This window comes from Phragmites australis, chromosome 17, assembly GCF_958298935.1.
Source record: "Phragmites australis chromosome 17, lpPhrAust1.1, whole genome shotgun sequence".
Lineage (NCBI taxonomy): Eukaryota > Viridiplantae > Streptophyta > Magnoliopsida > Poales > Poaceae > Phragmites > Phragmites australis.
This window is the reverse complement of record NC_084937.1, coordinates 28,915,055-28,936,855: the sequence shown is the minus strand read 5'-3', so window position 1 is coordinate 28,936,855 and position 21,801 is coordinate 28,915,055. Positions and strand designations below refer to the sequence as shown.

Sequence of the window (21,801 nt, the reverse complement as noted above, 5' to 3'; positions counted from 1 at the left end):
ATCACCTCTTGTCCAGACGGTGTCTGCAAGGTGATGGTCTTCCATGAACAATCGATCACTGCCTGGTACTGAGATAGCCAGTCCATGCCAAGGATGATATCGAACGACTCCAAAGGAATCACCACCAGATTCACCACAAACTCCTCATCAGCCAAGAATACCAGACAACCCGGACAGACCTTGCAACTAGAGATAGGGCCACGCGGCGAGCTAACCACCATGACATGCCCAATTTCCTGCATAGAAAGACCAGCACGACCAGCGAAGCCCATAGAGACAAATGAGAAACTAGCGCCAGAGTCGAACAATGCACTAGCATCAACAGAATCAATTGAAATGATACTTGTCACCACATCACCACGGTCCACGCCTCCAACTGCGGGTGTAGCATAGACCCCAGGAGCAACCAGAGAGGAAGAAGCCCCCGCACCTGAACGTGACAGTGCGGAACCCCACTGCCGTGGCACCGGGCCCAACGGTGGAAAAAACTGGGGTACCCAGTAAACCCCCTATGGAGGTGTAGGGGCAAACTCCTCCCAAGAAGGATTGCCTAACACCATGGACCTCCCACCAGATCTGAGCTTCTCCCTTCAGCAGCTAAGTCACAAAGCGCACATGATCCTGCTTCCCTACCTCAAAAGCCTCAAGTTGCTTCACCATATAGGCCAACCAAACCGCTACCTGGATTGGACTGCCAGACCCATCGAAGTTGTCGAGCTTCAATCCAACCCAGTCTCATAGCTTTATCCCACTGCTAGGCCTAGCTGCAGCGGTCCTGGGCACCATAGCGGGGTGACCAGCACAAGCAGCCTGACCCTGGCTCTATCCCAGCGTCCTCAACACCACCTCCTGCATCTCTCTAATGACCGTAACCAGGTCTACCTAATCTTTAACCTCTGGCAAGGATGACTCGACCACTGACTGCACATCGCCATGCCCTAGCGCCGCAGTGCGACCATGTCCTCCCTGCCCTCCACGACCAGATCAATGACCCCGAACCTTAGGAGGTATCTACAAATCACAACCAACAGTTCAGCACACAACAACACTTAAGGAACAAATAAGCATACCGACTTATATAAAAGAAACGGAGCATGCGAAGAAAATGAAACCAAAACCCCTCCTACAAGTGCAAGTGTGTCAGTTTTAACATTTAATTACCTAGAACCTAAAGCCTAAGCTCTGACAACAACTGTAACACCCCGAGACCAAAACAAGCCCAGAATGTCACTCAGACTAACCTACAAATCTGCTGAGCTTTAAAGGAAAAAATTCGGCAGCACCTCCCCTGAAACTGGAGGTATAATTGGCAACAAAACACACTAAGACAAATCAGATTATAGATTATCACACTAACAACATAAAGATCCTAGCAAACGAGGTACAAGCCTCGACCATACAACTTAACCACCACATACTCACTATATACATCACAAGGCAAAAGTCATCATCTAACAACACAACAAGTTTAGCCCAAAAGAGAAGGTGAACGCGCAGGCGACGTGTAGCTACTCATCCCACAAGCGATTGACACCTCGAAAAGAACCTGCAAAGAAAGCACGGGTGAGATTCAAAAATCTCAGCAAGAGAATTTGCTTTAAAGAGTTATTTAGCCACAATTGAATAAGCAATCATCTCTAAAATAGAAACCAGTAACGAAACAGTCTATCAACAACAAGAGAAACAAAAAAGGCTAAGCAAGTCCAACGACAACATTAACCATTTTAACATTATGATGCCATAAACCTTCACACGCATCATATATACAAGCCAACTAATGGAAGTAAGACCTTGATGCAAATAAATCAATGAACTTCATATGAATGCCTAAACATGCACATGACATGCTCTTCCTCACCCTTACCCCTCCTCGGGTAACGTAAGGGTGTGCACCGTACCCCTTCTCATGTAACATACGGTGCTGTACCAGTACGATCGTGACCAGAAGACGGTGACAAACTTCCAATGCATAAGATGTATATGTATGACATGCTATGCATAACCAACAACATAACATCCAGAAAATGCTTAAGACTTCAAGAATTGCATAATACAACAATGAACAACTACAAATGGCATAACATGCTTACTGCACTTCGTAAATCAATAATCGAGTAAACTTATGAAAGGTAAACAACATTTTAACCAGCTCATAATCAATTATTCAGGTTAGATGAATGCATTGTAATTAAAAGAATGTAGGCAACTAAATAACCGGTTAAAGCATAGCCATTCGGTACATTCACTTGCCTTCACCGACGATGAAGACGACACTAGACGTGATGCGAGGCGGCACCACCTGAACAAACACACAATTAGCACAACGACACTGCAACGACGAAGTAAAAGAAGGTGCACGCTTATACGCCCAAAACCCAGCATTCTCGACAACCAAAGGCTTCATAAAGACATCTACCAACTAGCTCACTAGACGCTGAGCAAGAACCTCCTCTAGCTCAGTCAAAGATTGAAGAATAAGCCACAACATAAGGCTAATCCTCGCTGGACACTGACACAAAAAAGCCAAAAGCACCTAAACCGCTTACCCAAAAAGAACAATGCCAACACCATCGGTACGTCGATAACATGAACTACAACTTCCATTATAGACATACATTTACGTCCAACATCGGTTAGGCCTCCAATTTAATTGACGCTCTACTCACTAACCGGACCAACAATACATTTAACCAACAACGCAGACGACTAAACCCAACCTCCTACAAGCATCTAAGGACTATGGAGGAGTCACCTTTGGAGCGGAACTGCAAAACCGACGAACCCGCAGTCAGCCTCCTCCTCCCTCCTCCTTCTTTTCTTCCCTTTCTCTTCTTCCCTTTTCCTTTCTTTCCTTTTATTCTTCCTTTATTTTCCTTCCTTCTCTTCTTCTCTGGCTGACCGAGTAGTCGGCCTCCTGCTCCCCTCCCTACACCGCCGATCAACGACGCGCCAGCTGGCAACTAACAGCTGGGCGCGCGACGGTGGGAGGCTGGGCGCACGGTGACGGGGCCGGGACGGCGGCAGTGGCGACAGTCGGAGGTGGCAGCCGGAAGCCTCGGCGGCGTCGGCCCAGTGGAGACGAGGGCGAGGCGAGCGAGGCAAGTGCGGGTGGGATTGGGTGGGAGACGATCCCACCAAGCCTTATCCCTTTTTATTTTTTTATTTTAACTAATGGTCTAAACTTATTGGACTCATCACGGATTCACTAAGTGCCCAAACGTGACATTAGATAGCAAAACGGATTTGTCTTGACGAGATCTACGCATCCACAATATCCAATCGTCCAACCGAGCAACGGTTTAGAAGGTCACATTATTATTATTATTATTATTATTATTATTATTATTATTATTATTATTATTATTATTATTATCAGGTATTACACCATCCTCCAAGAACAGGAGGTTGCAGTAACGCGCGTGATGACACCCGTCAACCAGGGATCCAAGAAGAGGAGGCGGCTGCAGTAGCATGATGATGCCTCAGGCTCCATGAAGAGGAGGCTGCAGTAGCAGATTAGTTGTGTCGGCATTAGGCCGTAGTACGTTTATATAGTAGCTAGCTAGATCAGTCGACGATGATGGCAATGCACTGCCCTTGCTTCGAATAACAAGAGAAGAATCTCAAGGCGATGTTACTTTAGGGAGGTGAAGAAGAGGATGCTAGAATACCTGAGAGGCTGGCTGAGTGCCCTTGAGACCTCAAAGCGAATCGAGAAAGAATATCCTGCTCCCTTCCTCCAGGTCCAGGGCTCTGTTGACGTTTGGAGATGGCGGTGCACGACGACGTGAGGAAGAACAAAGCCACCACCTTTAAGGGCGTCCGCCCTGTTTCATGCAAGAGAAACATGCAAAATGTGTATATAACTCTAAAGATGATCTATGCGGGCATACCAGTATACATAAAGTATAAAAAGAAAAGAAGAGCAATGTAACAAAAAACATTGGGCTTTATTCATGTTCTTGATTCATAAAGTACAAGTTTCATCGCTTACAGCTGTATGATGTCATTTTGTCGCATATTGGTGTAGTAAAAAAATAAAAAAAAAAGAAAGGAAGGAAGAGGCAAAACCAGCCCACTTCTCCTTTTCTTGGCCCAACAGCCCTTTTTTTCTTCTTCTTTTTCCTCCCTTCTCGGTCTGGCCCAGTGCCGATCCGCCTCTCCTCCTTTGGCCCAACCTGGCCCGGCCTCCTCCCCTCTCCTTCTCCTCACATCGGCCCAAGCTGGCCCAGCTCCCCTCTCATTTTCCTCCTTCCCTGAGCCATCCCTAGGGGCACCGTCCTGTTCTTCTCTTCCCCGCCGCCTCTTCCGTAGGTTCGCCCTGCGCCATGATGCATCTTGCCCAAGCCGCGCCATCCACATGCGCCACCCTGGTTCTAGCCCGAGCCGGCCTGCACCCATGCTCCCCTCTGTCTTCTCCACCCAAGCCGTTATGGCTGATCCCCTCTCCCGATTCAATCGGTGTTGCCTCCCTTCTCTATCTCTAAGCCTGACCTGATCCGCACCTAAATTTGATGGAGTCTTAGTGGATTCCCGTGTATATCTCCCTGGGAAGCTGATTTGTTTTGGATTAGGTTGGATTCATGAAGGATCGGGTCTCTATCTCTTCATTGCGTCTTTATCTCCTCCCGTGGGGACCTCGACCCCCTATAAAAGGGAAGGGAAGGGGTGCCCGGGAGGAAGGGGGAGGCTTGGACACCTTGGCGAGGCCCTATCGCATCCAGTTGCTGCCACACGAAATCACCGCCACCGCCATGCAAGTTCGCCGCGCACCGTGAACACCGACCGCAATTCGTTGTCGCCATGAACACCAGCTTCATCTCCACAGCTATTGACTCGCAAGGTGAGCCCCCGGCATGATTGTCTTTACCTCCCCTCTTTGTGTTCATGCACGGCCATGCCGTCGTAGCCGGTGCTCCGGCCGCACCGTTGCGCTTCTCCCTCTCTGCTCTGTGATAGCCCGGCCTTCGTGCCGTCGTGCTTTTCCCGTGGTCGGTGATGTTAAAACTGAGGCCCAACTACCGTTTCATGACCTGTGTGCGCCGTGGTGCTCTAGTTTGAGCCCGGCTGCCATCTTTTTTTCTGTCATCTTGCCCGTTCACGTGCGCGCGCTGTGGTGCCAATGCCAGCTCAGCCGTGATTGTGATGCTCTATTTGCATGTGCCGTCGTGCTGTGCGTATTTCCTATCTGTTCCTAATCATGCCGTTGTGCTGTTTGAGCCCCAGCCGTCGCGTGCTTTCTGTCTGTACTATGTCCGGTCGCACCGTGGTAGCCCCCGTGCTCCTGCTGTGTTCCATTGAAACATAAGGCTCGACCGCTATGGTTTATGCTTGTGCTCTGTGCGTGCCATCGTGCCGCCGTTGTGCTCGATGTTGTGATGCTGCGTGTCTGTCGGCCATGATAAACTAAGGCTCGGGCCGCTATGACTCGCCTGGTGCTCATTGATACGCTGTCGTCGTGCCTGTTGACCTGTGATGATAAAAGTGAGGCCCCGGTTTGCGCCGTTGTGCTGCTGGTCTAGCTGCTGTGCTGGGCCCCTGTTCATCCTCGCAGTTGTGCTGTGCAAGCCCGGTTATCATGTTCTTCTCTTTTGTTAGCAAGGATGTGGTTGCGCATTGTGATTTTGCCCTTCCAGATTGCATACAGGAGCCGATCTGATGCTTGGGATGTTTCTATGAACTAAGGCTATGAAGATGTTCTCTTATTGCCATTGGCTATGAGTTAGCATGAGCACATAATATAAAGTTAATGGCAATATCTTGTGATTGCCTTCATGTTGCTGTAATTCGTGATTGCAAAGAATATAAGGCCCTCATAGCTGATGCCTTTGGGGCTCACAAAGTTATCTCCCTCACGCCTTTGTGGTGTAGTGCCTATGTGGCTTACTAGAATATGCGTCTTTGTGGCTGGAGCCTACGTGGCCCACAGTGATCACCCTCGCCTTTGTGGCTTTTGCATGTGTGGCTCGTTGCCTGTTGCCTTCGGAGATGGCCGATGAGGATAAATCCGAGGCCCGAAGAGTGAGTTAGTGAGTCAAGCACGACGTCAGAGCTCCTGGTTGTGGCCATGCCACCGCTTTCGATAGAAACTACACGTCATACCACACTCCTAGCACACCTCTTCATAGAACATACATGATTATGAGGCCTACGTGGCCGATGATGATCCGGGATACATAAACAGTTCAAAAAACTTATGCTAGACTGTTATCCTGTTCTCTACCGCTATTTGATTTCTAACACTTATGTTGCTTGGTTTTTGTAGCATGTGATTACAGCCTTGTAGACTCGGAGACGATCTCAATACGACGACCGTCAGCGCAGCTTAATCGAAGGTAGCCCAAAGACGGGCGTAATTAACCGGAGAGCTTCACGATGCCCTAGGAACCAAGACAAAGCAATCGCTAGATCATGGATATAGTCAGATAGCGTGTGCGTTGTGGAGTAAAACTTTGTAATCGAAATACGTACTTTATGAATTCAATATGAATAAATAAAGTTTACAATTTTATTACATTGTCTCCTATCTCTTGTATACCCTGTATACTGGTACGCCCGCAAATATTACATACACCGTTTCAAACACACAATTCCAACGGCATGTTTCGAATCTGCGAAACAACAGCATTTTGTTCCACACACATGTGCACACAATATCTGACTAAAGCTTCCGGTGACTACTTCATCTTGGTTCCCGTGGTCTCGTGAGGCCTCTGATTAATTATGTCTGTCTCTTGGGCTACCATCGATTAAGATAAAACACAGAACAGCTCAGTCAATCAGTTGATGGAGATCAGCAGATACGAGCTCTTATCTTGCTAACCTACTGCACCTCTTGTCGATTGGTTACGTGAAGGATGCTCGGTGAACCAAACTAGATTCAGGGGATGGCTGCCGGACTGCAAGAAAGCAAGGGGCACCAGCGAAGATGCGTGCGCAACGAGTATCTCCCGGGGTTCTCCACTTGGGCAGATGTGCAATTTGACGAACCCTAATTGTGGGTAATTTTGTTTTCCTCCGGATAAAATCTATCAAAACCTCCTTTTGCACAATGGATGACAAAATATTCCAGATATTATTGTTTATATTACTCATACATAGAAGCATGTTTAGGTTCATTACAACGTTATGCCCACCAGAAGGTAGAGGGCAATATCGACGTACTGATCAGTATGCTTAGCCATTGCCACCACCTCCTTGCCAACCGGCGACACAAGCGCGGCATCGCCTGCATCCTCAAAGCCATAGATGCACACCTCAGCTGATGAGGCCGCCCCGCTAAGAAAATGTTGGACGTCCAAGAGCGCGTCCTTGGCTTTCTCTTTGCTCGTGACCGGAGAGTTAAGCAGACGGAGGTCAGACAACGCCGCCTCCTCACCCTGGAGACCCACTTCGATACTCTGCACGCAAACCCCAAGGGCCTGATCTAGGAGACTCGGAGGGCCCGTTACATTGATGGGGTGATGAGGCCGCTGTGCTTGAAGGCGCCGAAGCTCCGTGAGGAAGCTGCGGAGCTGGCCATATGCCACCGCAGTGGCTGCGCTGGAAATCCTAACCTGACTACCATTGAACGAGTCGGCGAAAGGGAGGAGGGCTTTATAGCAGGTGGTCGCGTTTTTGGTTGTGGCACAGCGCGCACGGAGGAACTCCTTAGCGGCGGACGACGGCGTGGCCACAGCAAGGGAGGGCTTTCTTGTAGATGTGGCTATGGTAAAGACTGTGAGTATGACAATAATCAGGAGATGGGGGGAGAAGTTTGTGGGAGGCGTCATCACCATGAATTATAAAGAACGAGACGCGTCGGGCCTCTAGATGTGGCTATGGCTGCGAATGAAGCTGACAGGATGTATATATAAAAGAGTGTCGTTAATATTTTCCATATTTCCGCTGCTGACAGCTAGCTCTCCATTTATTTCTCTCGATCCGGCCAGATTTACATATGAATCAAATTATTTTGTATATATAACAGACGGTTGATTATATTGGTTTGTTTATCCTAAGAAGAATCTCGCTGTCGCTTACCAAGTAACGTGTGCTGCAAAATGAGCAAGTGTTAATGCAGATGCTAAATCTTTCCTAAGCATAAATACATGCAATCTAGGAAATCAGTGGGGCACCTACCAAATAATAGGCAACAAAGTCCGGTGTGTTAAATTAGAATCGGAATATTTGGCATCTCAAAACATATTTTGTACCTATTTTTGTGAGGAAATTGATTTTGCACTTGACAACAAAACAATTGTATCATGAAGTCTAAGATATCCATATCATGTAAAATAATTATGATTCAAATAGCCAAATTAGTTCAAATATTCCAACCTAAACATAAAAAGTTAAGCACACATATTTTCTTAAAGGTCTGTATTTTAAAATTTACTAACAAATTAAAAGTTTTTGCGCTGCCAGGATTTTCATATTTGTAAAATATTGAAAATTTTATGTTTAATTGTCACATTATAATTCAAATTTAGCAAGTGACAACTTTTCTACAAATAGCAGGTACCAAAGTGTTATTTGTTTCCCTTATAATAATTCATGGAGTAAAATGCAGTAATAATCCTCAAACTTTTATCGTGGTGTGTCATTCAAGCCCACGAACTCTGAAAATGCATTTCTAGATCATTAATGTTGTTAAACCGTGTCAATCAGGTCCATACCGGTTCAGAGAGGGGTCTTGACACTAACATGACATGCCACATGATGCCTGCAAACACTTTTTACACCCAGATTTATGTAGCCTCTCTCTGGATCTGTGGGACCGAGACCCACTGAATCAATTCGATATTTTGACTCTGGTCAAATTGAAACAGGAGAGGGAGGGGTAGCATTGATCGGCTTGCCGACTACGATTGGCGGCGGGGCTCGGCCAGGGAAGGGTACTAGAAGCACCAGCACACAATGGGGAACCAATTTGGGGTCTCAGTGGCGACATGCAGAGAGGGGAGCATGACCGATGGCGAGGGAAAGCATCAGCGGCAATTGATGGCTCAAGCGAGTTTCGTCGGTGGCAACACGACGAAGGCTGGACCAGCGATGGGCCCAAGCCAAACAGGGACACACATGAGGATCCTTGGGCAGAGGAAAAGCTCACCGCGGGGCTCTTCGACTTGGAGGAGGGCTAGAGCGGCGAGTCAATGGTGAGGCGCGGAGGACGACGGTTCGAGGCTGGGAAGACGGTCTCCAAGCTCGATTCCGTCGGGAAAGAAGCGAATCCGGCTGGGAACTCGAGAGAGGGGAAGGGGAGGGAGCTCCGGCTTGCATGGATGTCTCTTCTCTACTCACTGGCCTCGTTCCTGCTCGGGCCTCTGCTGGTTGTGGATGCATCGGTGATCAATGAAGAGTAGGATGAGTGAGTGCGGCGGCTGGAGCGTGCGGGGGGAGCTCAAGTTCCTCGAATCCAAGGAGGTGATGTGGCTGTGGCACGGCGGGTGCCAGCCGTGGCCCTCATGGCGTCAACGGCAGGCGAGGCGGCGCTATGTGCAGCAGTGGAGGTGACATGGCTTGACCTGCAGCTGCTGCTCTAGATGATGTTCTTGCTGTTCGGCATGTTGGGTAATGGACAGACTACGCTAGCTTAAAAAAAAAATTATCATATTCATCTAGAAAGCTATGTTAGTAGGAGATCATAGATCAAACGAGCTGACACCTAGCCCCACCCGAAGGTGAGCACCCGTGCCAACATCAGGCGCCGAATGCGGGTGGGCTCGGATGCACCCAGGCACCGTTGCCACTTTAGCTACGGCACGTTCCCTAGTTGAACGAGAACTACGTGGGATGCATCATCCAGCCAAGGCCTTCCATGAACTGCGAAAATATTAGCATATAACCTCAAACGCAATTCTAAATGGTGTACCAGTTGTATGTAGATCCCATATACGTTGTCCCTAACAAGGTTGCCCTCGGCAACGTCTGCACGCTTCATTGTACATCCATCTTGCACTTCATGGATATGTTTCACATCTCAGTTTCTCTACACGCGCTTTCATTTCTATCTTTGTCCACAGCTACATGCCTAAATGCAAACGGTTTTGTGCCCACCATCCTCACAAATAATAGCTTTAAGAAGATAAGGAAACTTCTTAATGACTTACTAGTATGTATTTCGATACATTTATGCCCTTACATTCCCAAATGTCTGAGATAGTGTGGCTAACGGATAAGTGCATCACACACACCCATCAATGCCAACAGGTAACAACACAAGATGACACGATATGATCTTAGTTCATTGACATGTCAACTAGACAACTACAGTGTAATCAGAGGACAAGTGACAGGCTCGAAGCCCAGGTGTGTAGCTGACTCCGGTTGCCGGCAGCCACTGGTTGCCATCGATCAAGCTCTGCACCGTGAAGTTCCATGCTTCTGATGCACCTAGGCTGCTGTGCACGCCAGACCACTTCACTCGGCCATTGATGTTAGCACCAGGGCCTCCGTTGCTGAACTCTGCGTAGTAACAAGTGTTCAAGCCGAAGTTGGTTTCATTCCATGGCATCCATCCATCGGGGTGCACGACATCAGACAAGTAGGACTGCATGAATATGACTCGTGAGTAAGCCTGCCATGGCCTGCCAAGGTATGTCTTCACGGTGTAGTTGGCGTGGACAAGCTCGTCGTCGGCAGCCACCGTGCAGAACTGGAACGTAAATCCAGTACGGTGAGTGGCATCAGCCCGGGCTTGAGCAGTGATGACGTTCGGTTGGCCGTTCATAGGTAGTCTTGCGAGGATGGTGCAGTTTTGGAAGATGGCAGCAGCATCACCAAAGATAAAGTCCACCGTACCCGAGATACGACACTCGCTATAGAATTGTTCGTACTCGAATGCGTAGAGTGTGTCCTGGTACCCTCGGAGGCCACAGCGGTGCACCACAGACCGGTTGGACTCAGACATGAATGCCACGGCCTGTTCCATCACTGCTCCTGCTGTGTTTTCAACCGTCAAGTCACGCATGATGAAGCCTGGGCCATGAACACCTTCGGAAGGATCGAAAGAGAATGTTAGCGGATACCTATTGATTGAGCAGAACAAAGCGAAGCAATCGACACTTACTAACGGTGGCAGTTGTCATGGTGTGGTAGCCGCCCTTCACGCTTCGGTTGCCGGTGATGGTTGTGGCCTCCATCCCGTCACCGAGCAACACAAGGTTCCATTTGTCGGCGCCGACGTCAACAAGCTCCTTGTATCTCCCTCTTTTGATATGGACAACGTATCTTGCGGTGCTTTTCGTCGGCGCGGCAGCGACGGCAGCACTGATCGTCGTGTAGTTGCCGGTGCCATCCGCCGACACGACAGCATCGACGGCGACGCCATCCTCGAGCGGGCTCTTGAGCAGCCATGCGTCCCGAGCCGGCAGCCAATGCGGCAGCTTCTCGACGAGTGTGTGGTTGATGTCGTCGGCCGATGCTGGATGGGCCAGGTCGGCGTTGAGCTCAGCACGGGATGCGACTGCCGGAGGTGGCATGGCAAGGAGGACGAGAGCAATGAGGAAGAGGTGGTGCACGGTAAGCATGGTTGCCATGGTTGTTGGCTTGTGAGCTGCTTGTGTGTGGCAAAGTGCACTTGTGTTTGTTTGTGATCTGAGCTTGTGTGTGGCAAAGTGCAAGGGTCTTGCATGGTGTTTATATAGCTAGCTACGAGTCTTGCATGGTGTTTACAAGTGCCTGGCTCACACGCCGTGCCACATCGATCGAGAATATGGACTCACGCGCTGTGACATATTGAGCGTGGACGGCCGTGCACGACTAGTGCGTACCACATGTTCATGGAACAACGTCTGCGAGAAGGAAGCTGCAAGTGGCAATCTTTATATGCACACATGCAAATGTGTTGTGAACCATTGGCAATATTGGCCCTCCTATCCGGTACCAGGAAGGCTGCAGGGACGAATTATTCCTACGGATCACATTTTAATCACCGGCCATCTGAAATAAGAATACATGGTTTCTATTCTGATATTTATGTTAGGTGAGGAGTATATATATAGCATTAGCATTCCACCAGTGCTTGCCCAGGGTGCATACGTGTACGTGTCAATTTACAGGACTACAAACCTCAACTCGTAAGTGTACTGTGCTGCTGCTTCGCTCAACCAGTAAAGAACTTAACAATCAAACACGTACATGTTGTCAACTCCATCCAACCAGTAAGATATCTGTCTCCTTTGCAAGATCGATCGTGTAGTAAACCAGTAAGCAAAATGCAACGAAGAGAGGTAGCTCAAACATGGATCGATGGACTCGAAACTCCGTGAAGGTGCACGCTAAGGGAACATCTCTTTTCTGGTGAATTGAGTCTGGTTCGGCCTTAGTTAACTTGAGTCAGGTTAGGCTATTTTTGGTGGAGTCGGGCCTGAGTTATTAGGTCCTGAGTCGGAGTCGTGCCTGCGAGCATATATTAGTGGCTGTCGCCCTTGTATTGTATCAGATTAGACTTGTATCGTTGTTTTCTCCTGTCGAACTTGGCTCCAGAACCCATAGATATAGTGATCCATCTGGCAGATTGTGCTTGAGTTCGTGATCAGAAATCACTTGGATTCCTGCCGGGATCCTATTCTGCTGACTGTGGTCACTGCTGTCCGTGGGTGGAAGTAAGTTTCTGCTAGGGTTTGGATTGCTTTCAGTTGTAAGCCGACCCTCTTTTTAATTTTGTGCTGCTCCCTGCGTTAGAGATTAATCAAACGGAATTGCTTTGCCCTGCTGAGCTGTACTACTATTATGTAAAGCCGTTCCCAATCAGGCCCCTGGCCACATTTTGTAATATATGGCCGAAGAACAAACAGTGCTCAAATGTGTGCTACTCAACTCGGTCTGGAAGCGGTCCCGAACCTCCTCACCTCGACGAGCGAGTGTAGGGCTGTAGGCTCTCCCTTTAGAGTTCACCAGCGTCCACTGCCGATCCCACCTGAACCCTGCCCGCCAAGATCAGTACGTGCGGTGTGACTGGATATGACGATGGAATGGACTTGACGGGGTATATGAGGATGGACTTCACCGTGGACGCCGGCTCCGGCGACCCTCCGTCGCCGCCGCCAAGGAAGGAGGCGGCCTTGTCCATTGGACGGAGTGAAGTGCGCAGAGCGAAGGCAGTTGCGGTGGAGCTGAAAGAGCCTACAAGATTCTTGGCTCGGTGCCGCCGTGTGCCGTGACGCGTCCGCACGTCGTCCAAAATATCCAATCACGATGGTAGATGGCGACCAGCAGCCTGATACTCTGATCCTTGATTCATTTTTGTTTTCCTTCTCTCTTAAAATTTCATTTTTGTTTAGCAGCTAAGTGAGTTTAATTAATCAAAAGAAATCGCTGGTTGTGATTTCTGACCAAGGAAGCACATTCGCTAGCAAGATGCAACTGATCAATTATCTTGGTAGTTTTTAATCTGATTCTCCTCGAACTCCAGTAAAGATTCCAAGATACTGCTTCATCATCTGGGTCCGTTTGGATGGATCCAATCGAGTATCTGAATTTCTCTGAGCAGGTGACCAACATGTCTGAACTTTAATTTTGTCGTCAGACAAGTTCACTTGCAAACCGCACGCATGTATATTACTGAAATCTGTTGCTACAAACAATCATCATTCTAAAAAGTTCCAAAAGAGCAATCACCACCCAGGAATCCAGGATAGGAAGCGAATCTGTTGGATGTATATATTCACGACTCGAAGCATGATCATCATGCAAGTCGGGACCGCAGCATGAGATTCTGCTCTTTCCTGCAAACAAAACGACACCGTGTTCAGCACATTGAGACTGCATTTCCTTCTTTCCATTTATTTTTTATAATGAAAGTACTACTTCCGGTTTCTCCACCAACAAGGTCCCAGGACATATAGGATGCAAACAACCATTTTTAAAAAACTGACAATCAATTTCGCGTAAATAGAACTCAAATTTAAAGCTAGCTCAATTCCTTCCTTCATTCCATATGCAGTCTCATCACATGAACATAAACAGAGGAAGGAAGGAACCTCTCATGTCTGAACAATGTGTGCGTCGTAACAAGGTATTGTGATCTGCAGCAGCTATATATACTGTAGGATCGAGAATGATAATTAGAGATAATGAATAGGTATCTCACAAAATTTCTTTCGAATTTAATAGTCTTCTCCTATTTATTCACCCCCACCCACTCAAAACTTAAACAGAAGCAAAACGGAGAGAAACTTAAAGGCCGTTTGGTTGCCTGGCTGAGCAGCGGAGCCAGGCCCCGCACGTTTGGTTGCCTCGGCGACTACGCCAGCCAGGCCCCAGCGATGCAAATCGCTGGGCGTGGCTCGCGTGGTGCGAGCCGGGTATGCGTGAATTTTTTTATTTAACTCTTGATTTTATTTAGGTACAAGAGTGATCCAAAAATTCTAAACGTTTTCAAGATCAAACTAGAGCTCACTAACAACCCATTTTAATTGGTTTGATTCAAAAAGGCTAAGTCAATATTTAATTAAAATTCTCCAAAAATCAGAAGAAAAAAATCACTAATATTCTTATCATGTGATGTACTAATTTATAAAAATATTTTTATTCCTAAATTATTTGGTGAAAAAGTAAGTTCCTTTGTAATGCAACATATACTCATACAGGCAACCAAACACAATCTCTTCTCAGTCAGGCTGAGCACATATAACCAACCAAACAGACCCTATTATATCTCTCCAGCCTGTCTCAACTCCGCTCAGCCTATCTCAACTATACTCAGCCTGTCTCAACTCAGCCAAGCTGAACCATGCGGGCAACCAAACGGAAACTTAGTTGCTATGGAGAATTCCAAGGAAGATCATAGCTCTCATGGTTATAGATGAACTCTATGTTCCATTTACACTCATCTCACGAGTCACCGTCACAAACGATAGCAACTTAAGTAAGAAAACCTCGAACCAAATAAAAGAGCACTGGAAGAAGAAACTCTCCAAGTTGATGATCTAGAGGCAAGGAAATTGAAGACCCACTTGTATACTTTCGTATGTGAATTTTATACCTCTAGTAACAAGAAGAACAACTTCTCAAAATGAAAAAAATTCAGCCTTCAACCGAAAACGAAAATCACAAAGAAAAAGGAAAAACTCGCAACAAATCAAGGGAGCCAATAGAAGGAAATTAGAAGGAGGTGAACACAAACATTGGAGGAAACAAGCAATTCATTTCTTGCAAAGGTCAACCCTCTTTTCAGTAGATTACAAGTTATTTTCCTCACAAAAGATCACACCTATTACAAAAGCTAAGCTCTCATCTCTCTTTTCCTCTAAAACCCTAGCACACAAACTCAAGTGGCTAGCTAAAGTCTCCCAACCAACCATACCCCTCTATTTATAGGCTTAGGGAGGTCCCTTGGAAGTCAATTTTTCTGGTTCCCAAAATACCCTTCTCTTTCAATGGTCTCCTATCTACCACCAGAATATTTTTGTCTATTTTTCGCTCCGTCCATCAAACGGTCGTGACACTTTCACAACTTAGCTTCGTCTCGACGCAAGTTTCGCGATGATACCACGTGCACCCCATCCTTCCACGGTTTTGAGGCCAAACCATGAAACCACCTTGCACGCTTCTCAAAGCGTGACTCGCTACTTGCTTTCACCTCAAGCAAGCATCCCGATGGCGAAATGTGTACTCCGTCTTGCGATCTTGATCGCCAGCAAGTCTCTCTCGCTCCCGATCTCTTGAGCCGCATTGTCACTTGAACCAGCATCCCCTTTGCCTGACTTTATCAACACGTTGTTTTCATCCATTTTCTCATGCTTTGCTTGATCTCTTTGTGCATAGCAAGGATCACCCTTGACTCTGTTCGGCCTCCTTGATCGTCCGGCACCAAGCATCCCGCTTGGCCTCGATCATCGCCATCGACCGCCAAGTTGCATCCATCACATACACAACATGAGACAGGCAAACACACATCTCTAACATCACATTAGATTAGTCAAATCAAAATCATCCGTTACAAAGCACATATCAGAGAAAACGTGAACGCGTCAGACCATCCGGCGTGTGCAAATCATCAATCAAGCTGTCTGCAAGTTCTATGGACAAACTAGTTTGACATGCACATCATCTCATCACCAGACCATCCAGCGTGTGTATCTCTACCAGATCCATCTTGTAACCTCTCTACAACAAACACTCTGGCGAAACATCCAGTGTTAGCTCCTTGAGCGCTGGACCCAGAGGCGAAGCTACGTCTGGCTATTGGGGTCAGTCGACCCCGACGACCCGCCGCCAAGCTGAGTACCTCCACCCTTTAAATCCCAGCTGACCCCAGTGAAAATTGGGTCCTGACCCCGGTCCCCCACCCAGCGCCCTGGCACGCAGCAGCTCGGGCCATTTGTTGACGCAGCCACGCAGGGCCAGCCCAGTCTAGTAATGGATCACCGATGCACATAGCCACATGCAGCAGTGCAGCAGGCTTGAGCGTCCGGCCTCCGTGCAGTCGCACGCCCGCACCAGGCCTGACCCCGACGACAATTTTTCCTGGCTACACCTGTGGCCGGACTATTTGGTGAATACTTCAATTTTTGCTTCTGAGTTGAAATGCTTTGGTGTGCTCCTCATCTGAACGTCAGACCTTTCGGTGTGTTCAATTTTCCGAGCGCCGGATCATCCGGCGTGTGTAATTTTTCTGGACTTAGACAAAAAACACTAACTCTATTTTCTCTGCAAACTTTGGTTAGTTATAATCATAATTACAGTACATAGACATACTTATGCAATCCGATAAATCAAAAAACCAAATCAACAATCTTATCAATTACTCATTATATATAAACCAAAGCACATTTATCGAAGCCTGCTGAGAACTATTTTACCTTGAGAAACCTTGTGCAGGTCTTATTTATCGAAGGATTTTGGATATAAGCAACTTTGTCGTGAAGCATGTTTCTTGGTACACATTTAGTTTCGTATTGATAAACCACTTCAACGACCTATTTGAAAGCAGACAGTGATTCTAAACTTAGGTTCCAGCTTTGAAGAACCAAACGTTTCGAGTACTGATTTCACAACTCAAACATACCTTATTTGACGCTGCGATACAAGCAAGGCCAATAGGAATGAAAGTTATGCCCACAAACACAATCACAAGAATAACCTGATTGTCCAAAGTTACAGATAGTCATCACATATGGAATTTATAGACAATACTCATGTTGGGCAAAAAAGTTTAAAAATTAAATACGGAGGTATGGACAAACAATTGAACACACCATCTGGGGCGTCAGTATAGGCTTGCATGCTGTTGCAAATAAACCTTGTGCATATGTCATTTCTTTTCTTTAGCTGTTAGAAGAGCATGGTCTTGTGTTCCCCCGCGGCTCTCCCAGATAGCTCTCTCAGTCGAGACCCTTCTTGACATTGAGACGCTATCGGTTGAGGAGCTCGCCAAGAGATTAAGGGCTGTGGAAGAACATGACAAGCACGGGGCTCCATCGTCAGGGAGTGCGAGCAGCGGCGGCAAGCTGTACCTCAGCGAGGAGGAATGGCTGGCTCGCTATAAGCAGCGTCAAGTCGGTGAGGGCTCCAGTGGTAGTGGGGCGACGTCCGAGCGCAACAACCGCTGCCGAGGCAAGTCTTCTTAGCAGCCAAAGGATGGCGCACATGATGGCAAGGACAGTGCCGCGACAAGTGCAGCAACTGCGACAAGACGAGGCACTGGGCCCGGGAGTGCCGCCAGCCGAAGCGCACCGACCACGCCAATCTCGCCGAAGCCCATGACGATGAACCATCGCTGATCATGGCACAGGTGTGTGCTTTGACCGAGAGCACCCAGGTCACCGGCGACGGTGTCGAGCTCGTGGAAGTGCGGGCACAGGCGTACCTTGGGCACGAGGAGGATCCGCACGATGACACTTGTTACCTCGACATAGGCGCGAGCAACCACATGACTGGCCGCGGTGACGTCTTCTTCGAGCTCGACACCAACATCACCGGCTCGGACAAGTTCGGCGATGGGAGTGTGGTCGAGATCCGTGGGCATGGTACAGTGCTGATCGCATGCCAGAACGGACGCCACCGAGCATTGACAGGTGTCTACCACATCATGAGGCTGCGAAACAACATCGTCAGCCTCGGACAGCTAGACGAGAATAGTTCTCAGGTGCTCATCGACGACAAGGTTCTGCACGTGCAAGATCGGGAATGTCGTCTGCTCACCAAGGTGAACCGTGAGTGCAACCACTTGTACACCATCAAGCTCACCATTTTCAAGTCCGTGTGCCTCTCGGCTCATCATGACGATGTGGCGTGGCACTGGCACGCGCGCTATGGACACCTCAACTTCGACGCCCTCCGCAAGCTAGCGCGGGAGGGCATGGTACACGTGATGCCTGCAATCAAGCAGGTGGATCAGCTTTGCGACCGCTGTCTCACCTCGAAGCAGCGACGAGCGTCATTTCCATGTCAGGCGAAGTATCGAGCTGATGGACTCCTCGACCTCATCCACGGGGACCTCTGCGGGCCAACCTCGCCACCGACACATGGAGGGAAGGTCTATTTCCTGTTGTTGGTGGATGATCACAGCAGGTACATGTGGCTTCATCTTCTCGCCACCAAATCGGAGGTGCCAGTGGCCAAATTCCAGGCGGCGATGGAGGTCGAGACAGGGCGGAGGTTGCGGGTGATTCGCACGGATCACGAAGGTGAGTTCACTTTGGTTGAATTCACGGAGCACTGCGCGCAGCACGGCGTCCAGTGACATCATTCTGCTCCCTACTCGCCACAGCAGAACGGTGTCATGGAATGCCGGAATCAAACGGCGGTGGCCATAGCGTGGTGTCTTCTGAAGGCGAAGGGGATGCCACCGGAGTTTTGGGGAGAGACGGTTATGACCGCTGTCTTCCTGCTAAATTGGGCACCAACCAAGATCGTGGACGGGCAGACTCCATTTGAGGCATGGCACAGGCGGAAGCCGGACGTGCGCTTTCTGCACGTGGGCGGGTGTGTCGCTCACGTCACGTGCGCTTTCTGCACGTGGGCGGGTGTGTCGCTCACGTCAGGGAGGTCAAGCCGCATCTGCACAAGCTGGAGGAGGCTATGAGGAGGGCGCAAAGGCGTACTGCGTGGTTGATTCGAACACCATGCACGTGCACATCACCAGGGATGTGGTGTTCGACGAGGGCGCACGATGGAACTGAGCACCAGCTACAAGGGTTCGTCAGCGATGCCGGGTGAGTTCATGGTGGAGTACACGGACCACGTTATGCCCGGCTCTACACCCTGCACAATGCCAGGCTCCAGGAGCGCGCTGCCTCAAGACCACGACATGGTGCCTGCCACACCACCCGCTGCAAGTCGTGCTCCAGACCTAGCAAATATGGACGGCACTGATTTCGCCACGCCGCCAACGGGCTATACTGACGTCGTCGACAAGGATCATGATGACTCTGTACCCCTGCAGTTCCGGACCGTCGACAATGTGCTGGGCGACGGAGCAATATCGCCGATTGGGCAACCTGAACACAAACTCGACGACGATGAGCTGTACCTGCTTGCCGCTAAGAGCCATCAAGCTTTTCTGAGGCCGAGCGTTATCAAGCTTGGCGCAGGGCGATGCTGGAAGAGATGAGCGCGGTGGAGGAGAAAGCAAGGGGCACCAGTGGAGATGCGTGCACAACGAGTATCTCCCGGGGTTCTCCACTTGGGCAGATGTGCAATCTGACGAACCCAAATTTTGGGTAATTTTGTTTTCCTCCGGATAAAATCTATCAAAACCCCCTTTTGCACAATGGATGACAAAATATTCCTGATATTATTGTTTATATTACTTAAGTAACATACATAGAAGCATGTTTCGGTTCATTACAACGTTATGCCCACAATAAGGTAGAGGGCAATATCGATGTACTGATCGGTATTCTTAGCCATTGCCACCACCTCCTTGCCAATCGGCGACACAAGCACGGCGTCGCCTGCATCCTGAAAGCTATAGATGCACCCCTCGGCTGATGAGGCCGCCGCGCTAAGACATCCTTCCACGTCAAAGAGCGCGTCCTTGGCTTTCTCTTTGCTCGTGCCTGGAGAGTTAAGCAGGCGGAGGTCAGACAACGCCTCCTTCTCACCCAGGCCGCCATCATCGATACTCTGCACGCAACCCTCAAGGGCCTGATCCAGGTGACTCGGAGGGCCCGTTGCATTGAGGGGCTGATGAGACCGCCGTGCTTGAAGGCGTCGAAGCTCCGTGAGGAAGCTGCGTTGCCGGCGGAATGCCACCGCAGTGGCTGCGCTGGAAATCCTAACCTGACTGCCATTGAACGAGTCGGCGAAAGGGAGGAGGGCTTTATAGCAGGTGGTCGCGTTTTTGGTTGTGGCACAGCGCGCACGGAGGAACGCCTTAGCGGCGGACGACGGCGAGGGCTTTGTTGTAGATGTGGCTATGGTGAAGACTGTGAGTATGACAAGAATCGGGAGATGGGGGGAGAAGGTTGTGGGAGGCGCCATTGCCATGAACGACAAAGAACGAGACGCGTCGGGCCTCTAGATGTGGCTATGGCTGCGATGGAATGAAGCTGACACAGGATGTATATATACATAACATAGTATCGTTAATATTTTCCATATTTCCGCTGCTGACAGCTAGCTCTCCATTTATTTCTCTCGATCCGGCCAGATTTGAGTATCGTTAATATTTTCCATATTAATTTCCGTCCTGTGAGGCAGTCACACGGCTGCTGACAGCTAGCTCTCCATTTATTTCTCTCGATCCGGCCAGATTTACATACGAAGCAAATTAGATCCAGACGGTTGATTATATTGGTTTGTTTATCTTAAGAAAAATCTCAGTGTCGCTTACCTATTAATGTGTGCTGCAAAAAGAAGCAGATTATCCCAAGTATTAATGCAGATGCTAATACTACTACAAAATTAGTCATAAGTGTCGCATCATCTGTGTCGGTTCAGTCAAAACCGGTATTGATGCTATTATCTCTGTCGGTTCGTAAGGAAAGTAGTATCAGTATCGGTTTTAAAAAACAACCAGTACATATAAGTTATTATTAGGCACTGATGTGTGAATTGGACTTAAAATTTTTATAGGATCAGCTTCGAGCTCACCTCACGTCTGCTTACACTTATCTCTTCACCTTATCTCACGGCACACACCGCGTTCAATTCCCTCATATATATCTCTCTCTCTCTCTCTATCTCTCTCTCTCTCTCACCTATTTCCTCGCCGCCGTCCTCCACCTCCTCCCCACCAGCCTCCCACACCTCCCCCACCAGCCTCTCTCTCCCTCATCCCCTCACCGCGGCAGGAGCGGCGGTGGCGGCGGTGGAGCAGCGGTGGAGTGACGGCAGTGACGGTGGTGGAGCAACGGTGGCAGTGGCGGTGGACGAGTGATGGGTTTGAGCTTGGCCGACAGGGAAGGTGGGGCACAAGGAGGCGCAGAGTAGGGCGGTGAGGAAGAAGGAGAGCTCAGCGGTGGCGGCAATGGCAGCAACAAGACCGGCGGTGGGAGCGGCATCCGAGCCAGCTCAGATGCCGCTTCCAACGCCACCAATTTTCTCTTTTTTTATTGGCTCGAAATAGTAATAGTGTCGGGTGGGTAACTGACACTAATAGTAGTTAACTATCAGTACCAAGTGAAGAGTGCCGATTGAAAAACCGGTAATAAAAGCATTTTTTAACGGCACTAATAAGCCTTTTATAGTAGTGTAAATCTTTCATAAGCATAAATACATGCAATCTAGGAAATCATTGGGGCACCTACCAAATAATAGGCAACAAAATCTGGTGTGTTAAATTAAAATCAGAATATTTGGCATCTCAAAACATATTTGTTGGAGCACGAAAACTTGTCCTAGACAGAACACGATGGGAACATCTTCTAA

The 21,801-nt window shown here is 48.7% G+C and overlaps 1 protein-coding gene across 1 annotated transcript; it reads right to left on the bottom strand.

The window, feature by feature from the left end:
* Positions 1-10,240: 10,240 nt before the first annotated feature.
* LOC133897063 (probable pectinesterase/pectinesterase inhibitor 32) lies at positions 10,241-11,519 on the bottom strand. Its single transcript, XM_062337639.1, has 2 exons — positions 11,051-11,519; positions 10,241-10,974 (listed from the first exon to the last, which is right to left on the bottom strand). The coding sequence occupies exons 1-2, from the start codon at positions 11,517-11,519 to the stop codon at positions 10,241-10,243; spliced, it is 1,203 nt and encodes a 400-aa protein (XP_062193623.1).
* Between the last annotated feature and the right edge of the window lie 10,282 nt (positions 11,520-21,801).